General features: G+C 35.2%; 1 protein-coding gene across 1 annotated transcript; it reads right to left on the reverse strand.

Moving 5' to 3' along the window:
* Positions 1 to 132: 132 nt before the first annotated feature.
* bco1 (beta-carotene oxygenase 1) lies at positions 133 to 8252 on the reverse strand. The gene is made up of 11 exons (XM_053512517.1): positions 8053 to 8252; positions 7750 to 7878; positions 6880 to 7009; positions 6209 to 6356; positions 4515 to 4674; positions 4214 to 4431; positions 1798 to 2046; positions 1008 to 1113; positions 820 to 911; positions 624 to 735; positions 133 to 523 (listed from the first exon to the last, which is right to left on the reverse strand). The coding sequence occupies exons 1-11, from the start codon at positions 8114 to 8116 to the stop codon at positions 318 to 320; spliced, it is 1614 nt and encodes a 537-aa protein (XP_053368492.1). The 5' UTR covers positions 8117 to 8252; the 3' UTR covers positions 133 to 317.
* Between the last annotated feature and the right edge of the window lie 1931 nt (positions 8253 to 10183).

Here is a 10183-nt window from a genome sequence, read left to right on the forward strand (position 1 = left end):
TATTTATGAATGTTTTTTGTATACAACATGTTTGCATACAGTGCAATAATAAAAAGCATAAAACTTTACAGAACAGTATTTCAGATTTTATTATAAATATACTTCACCTAGATTTATAGATAGACGCTAAAATCTAAAGTGACCTACAAATAAAGAGGAATACAATATACGGTATTTAATAATGCCATACATTTTTTTAATGCCAAAAAAGCTCACTCACACCACAGTTGTAATATACAGTACATGTCATATTGTAACATGTCCACTTTGGATTTTAGTTTTAGTTATTTTTTCACAATCTAGTCCAAAGTGCAAATTCAGCATCGAGTTAAAGATTCTTTAGCTGCGGCGCCAGTAGGTAGAGCTCCAGCATCATGTTGTGGTATAAAGAAGCCATGCATGTCTATGTGCAGTTCTGCGTTCACGCTAGCCCGTGCCAGTTCTTGGAACGACTTTCCATCAAGCACCAGAAGAAAGTCAGCTTCACCTTGATTACTGTTTATGACCGTAGTTAGGACTACACCTAAACACAACAAGCAGACCCGGTCAAGTTGATGATTTGATGGCCGCTTTGTTTCTGCTACTAAGAATGGTTAAATAAAAAATTCTCTTAAACAGCTCACCATCGTCCTCTTCAATCGCATCAGGTCTGGGAACAAACACAGGCTCCATAGGCAAGCAGTTCTCTGCGCTCCATTCAACCTTCAGCTTTGTTTCAACATCAAACTTGATGACCTGCACAGAGATTTCATCTTAATATAAAATAACTAATCCAAAAAGATTTGACATGAACTATTTTTTCTTCTATATTTTTGTCACCTTTGAGGATGATACATTCTTCGTCTCTGTCACATATGCATATCTGTGCTTCTGTCCATTGTAGTTGTAATTGATCCTTGGAACTTCAGTGCCTGGTTTCCAAACAAGATCAGTTGATGTTACTTTTTTTTTCACAAAGTTGTTACAAAGCTGCATGAATGATTAGTATTATAATACCGTCAAGTTACCTTCAGTAATAACCTCTGGCTGGCAGAGTAATCTTCCGTCTTCTCCTTTCACGGTGGTCGCTGTTGTGTTTTTCAACTTGACCAGGTTTTCTCCCATCTCAGTGCACTATGGATAAAATACATCGATGTTAAAGCCTCATGGTTGAACTTAAAACTCCACCCTGAAATACTATACAGTACATATGATTATATTAAGATATATAAAATATATTTTTCTTTTTGCTAGTGCATTTACAATGGATAAAATAACTCAAGCATTAGGGAAATTCTCAGGTTGCATATCTATTTCCTAAAAGATGGAGAAATATTTGGGTAAATATTGGAATTAATTAATAGTTGAATGAATGAATGAATGAATGAATGAATGAGTACTTTATTATATAAAAACATACAATGGAATTGCACATTCGGAACAAAATTATGTTGCAGTTGAAAAAAAGCTAATGAGAATGTATTGCACAGCAATTGAACAGTAAATAAAATCAAAAATCAAATCAAAAGCTTCCAATGAAATCCGGTTTGAATGGAAATCTGTTCGAACACGCCATACAGATACAAAGGTTTGGAAGTTGGACAAACTAGAGCTGCACTGCTTTTTTTAGGTCACAATGTAGATTCTAAAGTACATAACACTAACCAAACTGTTAAAAACTGTTAAAAATAAACCAGCATATCATTGACGTTGACTCAGAATTTCATTATAACATTAATCTTGCATACCACCAACTATCGTGTTATTGATGATTGAATATTGGTAGACAAGAAAATTGAAGCACCAAAGCTTAAGTACCTTGTCAGAAAGTGGAAGCACGAACCGTTTGTATTGCGGCGTGACAGTAGTACTGCTCGCAGATTGTTTTTTCAGATTGTCCAGGTAGAACATTTCAAATAGCCTGTTGTCATCATAAGCAATCACGTCCAATATCACATGCCCGTCCTCTTCAAAAGCATTGACGTGATGGTACACCACCATTGTGTTGGTGTAATATTTTAGGTCAACTTCTTTCCTTGTGCGACGGTCAATGAGGTGAATTAGGACCTGAATTAGGAAGAACAATGTATCGAATGTAGGGTTGCCAGCTGTCAATTAATATCCAACAGTAATGTTAAGAGTTATGCATGGAAACTTATGTGTAGTTAGAAACAGGTTACACAGCCCATTTAGGATTTATAGGGGATTTTAGACCCTTTTTAATCTCAGCACCTCTAAAGGCAATAATTATAATAATAATAATAATAATAATAATAATGCATCAATTTTTTTTTTTTGCAATTTCTTTTTTTTTTGCGGTTTACCATGCAGTTCGATCAGCTTAGAAATATTTGGCAAAACCAGCAATACAGGTTTAGTTAGTTTAGCTTTTATTTCCAGTATTCTTGATTTAAATTAAAAATTTAAGTACAACATGAGCAAGTGATAGCTAACATAGGAGTACTTTGCTGCACTCTGAACCATTATTATTATTATTATTATTATTATTATTATTATTATTATTATACACAACAACAGACAACAAATATGGTTGAATACTTTTTCAGGCAGTATATTCTATTTATATTTATATTAATTTTCTTAATGTGACCTGAAACACATTACTAACAAGTACAGTAATATTAATATTGGCGTGTAATCGCTATTAAAAACAAGGTACTAATATTAAGACAGTATAATTATTACATTCTCATGAAAGATCTTTCCCCTTGAAGGATTGATCCTTGAATTGCACCTTTTCGTTTTGGTGCTCCTTGATTTGTGGGGTATTGATTATGCTAATAACCTGCGAGATTGATTTTTTGGGAGGGGGAAACAACTGAGACAGGGTTTTTCAGGAGCATCTAGACGCCTGTACAAAGGTTTAAATCAAATTAAGCAATCTATAAGTTGCTAAAACATGGTAAATTATAATTTAATCATGCTGTAAATTCACTATTTTGAGCTGACATTTATTAAAAAAAGATAAATTTTTCCTATTTCATCTGTCTGTCTAAGTGACATGTCTTCAAATCAATAATTAATTATGGGTTTTTTTCTTTTATCAACTAAAATACATTTATGTCATGCTTAAGCTACTGTATATATGACTTTGTCAAACAATGAGTTCTACATCATAACTCTTCACACAACACTAGACATCGCTCCGGATAAGAGCGTCTGCCAAACGCTGAAATGTAATGGGATACCTCAGTGTAGGCGTAGTGTACAGAGATGAAAGGTAACTGATTACATTTACTTATCACGTATGTCACGTATCTTTATGTTGTTTGAGTAGTTTTTTTTAAAGGATACTTTTTACCTTTTGCTCCACTACATATCTACAATATAGCAAATATCTGTACTTTGTACTTTACTACATTTCTGCATGCTGTTGTGTTACATTATAGCAGTGGTGTATAGCATTTTAAGCAGAAATATTGCCACCTGCTGACTATGACTTTTACTATAAAGTTACTATGACTTAAAAGCTGCTGTGATCGAACACATGCTCAGTACATTTGGCACTTAACTAAATTTGGAGGCGAGTAGTAGAGATGTATAGGGGAAGCTGTATTGTTTAACTGGCTCTCCAGTCAATATTTCTGAACTCTGTTATAAACGTATGGGTTCAAGTTAAGTTAAGTTAAGCAGCATAAATACTTTATGTAAATACTGCTGTTCTGTAGTTTTGACGTTGTATTTTCTCCCTAACATAATTTTATCAAAGTCATTCTATCTTTGAAAAACAACAATTTTCCCAGTGTTGTGTTTTGGGGGGATGACAATGCAACCTAATGACTAAGTATAACAGTTAAGTTAACATTAGGGTTCCTAAGGATAATTAAATTCATCTATAAGGACTCATAATTATGTATTCCATAGCTTTTTTTTTTCTTTTTTACTGTATTCACTCTTTGTACCATATATATTGTGGTTGCAGCCAAATGTCAGCTGTGTTGGACTTAATACTGCTATTGGAATAAATCGACATCATGCAAGAAACATAGGATTAAGTTTAAGGTCAGAATCTTGAGAAAGTGAGACAAACATCTGGTTTCTGCAAACTCTACCCCGCCTGCTTAACGCTCGTACAACTGTCCTGTCTGAATAGCTTCTAAGAGTGTACAACAGAGATTTAAATACTCATGCATGTGTGACCTTAAATCAAATATATACTGTATATTGCGCAAAAATACTAAACCCATTGAGATGAGTCTGGAGTAATGCTTACATCCTCCTGCTGGAACTTCATGCAGCTAGCCCAGCTCACCCCCCTCATGTAAGCAGTAGCCATTTTGACTATGTCTAGCTTTAAGGGTTGTTCGGTAAAGATGAAATAGTTCTCCGTCATGCCAAAGCTGTGATAATAACTTGGGTTGAGGAGGGAGCGGCAAGGAAGCGTTGCCAAGATCTCAGCATTTTTCAAGGCTGGAGTCCAATCAAAGCCAGCTAAAAAGTACAAGGTATGCAGATTTATAATTGCCAAAAAAATAAAGTAAAAAAAATAAATATCAGATCTACAGAACTAGTACCTTGTGTTTTGCCAAGTTCCACTGCAGGGACCTTAAATATAATATATTTCGTCTTGCCTTTGTCTGCAATTGATGTTCCCATGTTATAGGTGTTTCCTTCTTTATCATAGTGTGGATGAGATATAACAAGGGTGACAGGGATGTATTTCCTGTAGTCCACCTGGACAAAAATAATAATAACATGTGTAAGGGGCCTTCATATTAAGATGACACATATTTATTGAAGAATGCCGATGCAAAACGGTTTTGAGAAAGTACACTAGCATGGACAACTGGTAAAGATTAACTCAAGGCTTGCAAAATTTCCAGGTCTTTATCTTTATAGTCAGTTTTTGTGCTAACTTAAAGTATCAGCTTAGATAAAATCAGCAAACTAGTTCTGAAAAAGTAGAGAGCATATTATATGCAGTAAAACTAACATTATCTAATCTACCTATTAGGGAAAGATTAGGAATATATGATCATATATACAATCTTTTTAAAGATTGTAAGCTGCTGCATGTACAATTTTGGAATTTTGCCCTCTTGCAAAAAAAAAAAAAAATGTCAAGCTGATCTATTTACAGAAGAACAGACTGGGTTGTGTTTCAAACTCGTGTAATGTAGGGTTAGCATACTGTATTTTTTTTTATTTTGTGCTGTGTTTCTCAGATAATAGAATGCAGGTTGAGAAATGTTAATTACATGAATATCAAATTGTGAAACAGAAATCCACAGTGTTTAACTGTAGCTCTAAGTTGTTGTTGTTGTTGTTGTTGTTTTAACAAGGTGTGTAACTGTACCTTTAAAGAAAAGAAAATCTTGTAAATGTAGTGGACTTAAAAGAGAGCCTTGTGGGATGCCATATTATATTTTTTAGGCTTATACTAAAAGATTTATAATAATTCAATCAAAGGACAAATTAGTTTTATCTGCACTAAAGAGGTGAAAATGGCCATTTTGTGGAATAGTAAATTATTACCATTTATCACCATATCTCTCTTTTTCACTCACTCTGCCCTGACCTTTACTCAGCGACAGTGTCCTGGTCCACCCCAGCACACACAACCCTAGAGAAATATAATTATTTGAGCCCACAACCAATAGTACTTGAAGCATTTGAATTACAAGTTGAGTCAACCTAAGATTTTAAGCTGGGCACACGTTGTGTCAACTAAACAGCAATATGAAATATTTAAATTGGCCAGCAAATTTCTCTAAACGATGAGTAAACTTAACAAAAAAAAAGCTGAACTAAACTTTTTACTAAACTTTACAAAACTTTTTTACGAGGTGAGGTGGCTTTTTTTTCAAACAGTGTGGCTGGATTTTAAGTCTGTCAATTACATTATAGTCAACAGTCCCACATGTGTTTGGATAATAAATGATTATTATTTCACTCATTTTCCATAGAGCATTAGGTTCATGGGGGTTTGGATCCTATGCCAATAAGCTAAGGCAGGAGACACCCTCACTGGGGTGCCAATTCACTGTGGTTCACAGGCATGCACATGCCCAGTTATAAATTACAGAGAAATTTGTAACTACCACTCCTACTTGTCATATCTTTGTATTGTGGAAGGAACCTGGAAGAGAGATGCTGGAAGAAATCCACCGAAAATGGGGAGAGCATGCAAACTCCATGCACAGGCCAGAGGCAACATTCAAACCATCAACATCAAAAATACTCAAAGACTGAGAAGTAACTGTTTTACCTTATCCTGAGTCTCCAAGGTCATTGGGTCAATTTTGCGAATATAATTGGTTTCAGAAGTGGCATAATAATCAGATCCATATTTTATTATGTTTCCAGCGCAGTTATCTGTGAAATCTGGTACAGTGTGGTTAAAAAAGCTGATAACTCTGAAAGAAAGGAAAAAAGCACTAGTTTATCAGTGTTTTATCATTTGATTTCTAACAGAAGCTGTTTTGGAATAGTTAGGAATAATACTTTTCACACACAATAGTCTTGAAAGTTTACATAGAATGGATGTAAAAAGCAAAAATAAAAAGAGCGACAGTTATAATGGCGGAAATGCTGATGACAGAGGCCAGACTGGTTTAAGCTGACAGGAAGATTATTGTAGGTCAAATAACCGATCGTTAATCATATCGAGGAGAAATGCAGTTCAGAATGCACATGTCTAGCTTTGAGGTGGATGGGCCATCAAGAACCACCAAGAACAGGAATCTAAGACTGCAGTAGGTGCAAGCTGACCAAAAGACAAATTTAGAGACAAAAAAGACAAGGCAACATTGTGACGTGTTGCGCTTTCTGAAATGCTTTTCTTACTATGGGTTGTAAAGAGTGATGTCGCCATTCTGTCAGCTTGATTCCACCATTCTATCAGTCTGGCAAGATATACCAATGTTTCAAAATGCCTACTTGGTGATCATGTTTTTGGATGGATGTGGATAGGCCATGGTTCCCATTTCTGAAACTATGATTCTATTGGCTTCCATGTTGCTGTTGTAAGTGTCACTTTTGAGATATTTGCTGCGGTATGTAACCTCTCCTGCAAAACAAAAAAATTAAAAACTACTAAAAGATCCAAAGCTATCAAGCCAATCCAAATAATAGAATACACTAATGGCATTTTGCCATTTCTGTATGTCATATTTATATTCTGTATACTATGTTTATCATATACAAATAAACCTTGGATTGCGAGCATAATTCATTCCACACACACACTAAAGGAATCATTGCTCTCTGACAGAGTCTCTGTCTGCAAACTTCTTTAGTGAGAACCCTCTCGAATAACAATTGCTTTTGCCTGCTTTTGAGGACTTTGCAGAAATGTGTCGTTAAACAGAATCAACTCTCGCACGGATACAGACTTCTTAATCTTGTTGCAGTACAGTGAGACTGAGTATAGGAGACAATTACCCACAATTCCGCATCGCAAAAGAGAGAGAAGAACCATTGGCTCAGTTGTGATTAAGTGACGCTCGGCAGACAAAGCGCATGCGTACTACTCGTATTTCAAGACCTCGCTCGATTATCAAGTTAAAATTTACTAAATTATTTTGCTCGTCCTGCAAACCTAGTTACTCGCAGACCAAGTTACTCACAATCCAAGGTACCGCTGTATTGCCATTTTTGTACATCTTAATTCAAAGATAATTCGAATAGCTCTCATGGTATTATATTTTTAAACTTATTTTTAGATTTTTTACATATTTTAAAGTGTACAGGCATGGGATCAATCGTTTAATTCCAGGACAAATTAAAGTAGAAAGATAAAGTAATTACCACGGCTGATTGTGAAACTGTGCAAGAGCGCCATTCCATCAAACCAGTGATTATAAGAAGTCTCTCCAAATGAAAAGAGACCTGGGCCATTTCGCACAAGGGTGCCTTGAAGCCACTCAGGAAGAGAGCCTGCATAAAAATCAGTACTTGCATGAGAATAAGAGACGAAGCAAAAAAAGATTCAGACATATTTCATAGGCTGACTGTGTAGCTGAGACTGTTGCACAAAACAGCAGCAAGATTATCTTAGAAACTCCTAAACGTTTAGGAAACAATCCTTATCGTAAGTGTCTTTTAACTTACCTTTTACTTTTGCCTTGACAGGATCAGGGTGCTCTGTCTTGTTTTTTCCATAATCGTACTGCATCTTTCCCTTTTCCGACTGGCTTCCTGCTCTTCATGCGAGATCAGCTTACAGGGTTTAGATGTTCCCTGCAGATGTTTTCATTCAGACTGCACTTTGACCCAGATCAGAGTCTTAGTCACATGTGAAATCCACAGAGGACTGACTTCCCTTTTCTCCTTCACACAAACAGAATGGATGATCTAGCTTTAGATTCTCAGTGTCAGTAAGGTTCTGTCACACTCCACAGCTTTTTATTGTTAGTAGTATTATTATGGAGTGGACTTTCTATCATTACTCAGTTGTTTTAAATAACCAACTCCTTTCAGCTGACTGGTGACTAATGGGAGGTGTTTTTGTGGTTCGTTATATTTTTAAATACCAAACTTGTTGAACTGGTCAGGATAAAACAGATCGATTGATTCTTCTTCTATTTAAAAATTTGGTGTAAACAGGCTGTTTCAGTTCAACATGTCAGTTTCTGATAAAACTGCGTTCAGCTAGCGACATCTACCGGCCATGTTGAGTATAGACATGCAGTATTTCTTCACACATCACACATTTAATTCTTTCAAGTTTCTTTTTGATGCCAGGCTCTTTTTTTTTAAAAAAAGTGTACTTCACATTTTAACAAAACACTTCATCTAACAGTTTTGTTTCAGTGTTACTAACTGCCATCTTGTTCAATCCCTGCCTTGGGTTTGTGTACATGGAGGTTTAATGTTTTCTCCGTGTTTGGTGGGTTTCCACCGGATACTCCAGTTTCCTCCCACAGTCCAAAGACATGCAGATTAGGCTAATTGGTTGTCAAATTGCACTTAGTGTGTGAATAAGCATGTGTGTGTGTGTGTGTGTGTGTGTTTGTGTGTGTTAGGGTACGCCACCTCATGCCCTAAGTCTTCTAGGTCAGGATAAAGCCATATAGATGATGAGTGAGTAAGTGAGTCAATGGCTTCCCTTGGTGGAAAGAAATTGAGGATTAACCAATCAGATGCGGCTAGCAATAAATAAAATAAAATAAATAAAGAAAATAAATGTGATCTGTAAGGCTTACGGCATGGAGAGGCTTCACAACCATACAGTCATAATAGCATGTTAAAACAAAGTTCTGACTTTTTTTCCCCAGAACTCTGACTTTAAACTCTGAATTCTACGAAAATATGTCAGAATTTTTTTTGCCATTCACCATTTTTTTAATAGTGGCCCTAATCTTGTCCTCTACATGCCCTCTAGATTTGAGTTTTCTATTTAAAAAAAAAAAGACAAAACTGGTGCTAAATTATTTAGATGAAAAACTGAGATTTACATTAGAAGAACAACTAATGTAAAAGAAAAACTGAGATTTACATGTAAAGCTATACAAGGTGCTCAAAAAAATCATGTGGTTTCTTTCATTTATTGTTAAAGTGGCAATTCCACGGGAATCAGGGCAGAGTGCCAGTCCACTGCAGCTAATAAGCACACACACACACACACACACTCACTACTGGCAATCTGAAAACACTAATTAGACCTATCTAATCTGCATGTTATTGGATTCTGTGAGGAAACTGGAGCATCCAGAGAAAACCCATCAGAACCAATAAAAAAAATAAAACTATTGATAATCTTTTAGCAAGTTTATGATAGGTTGGGTTTCTTATACTTGCCATAAATTTATACTAATCTCACTTCCTGCATTGTGATTGGTTAGCGCTTGACTTCGTGTGAAATGTGAGCCAATTGTAAAGGCAGGGCAGTTGATCATGAAAATGTATCATGAAAATGTATAACTCATAAAAATTTATAAAAAATAAATTATTTATTAAATTATAATTTATTAAATCTTAGTGTCAGTCTGAACAAGTTTACATATTATTTAAAGTAATTTTTATTTTGATATATATTGACCATTAATTATAATGATTATTTTCCTAGTGTAACTGCATATGTAGAGTTGAAGAATGACTCAGAAATGTATCCATGACTTGGGAATACAAGCTCATGTCAAAAAAAAGTTGCAAAGGGTCACCAAATACTTTCATTTTACACTCAGCAGTTTTGTGCGAATGCCACTGGTCTTAACATGAAAATTTTAGGATAAAAATAAAT

The sequence above is a fragment of the Clarias gariepinus genome, chromosome 15, assembly GCF_024256425.1.
Source record: "Clarias gariepinus isolate MV-2021 ecotype Netherlands chromosome 15, CGAR_prim_01v2, whole genome shotgun sequence".
NCBI classification, from domain to species: Eukaryota; Metazoa; Chordata; class Actinopteri; order Siluriformes; family Clariidae; genus Clarias; species Clarias gariepinus.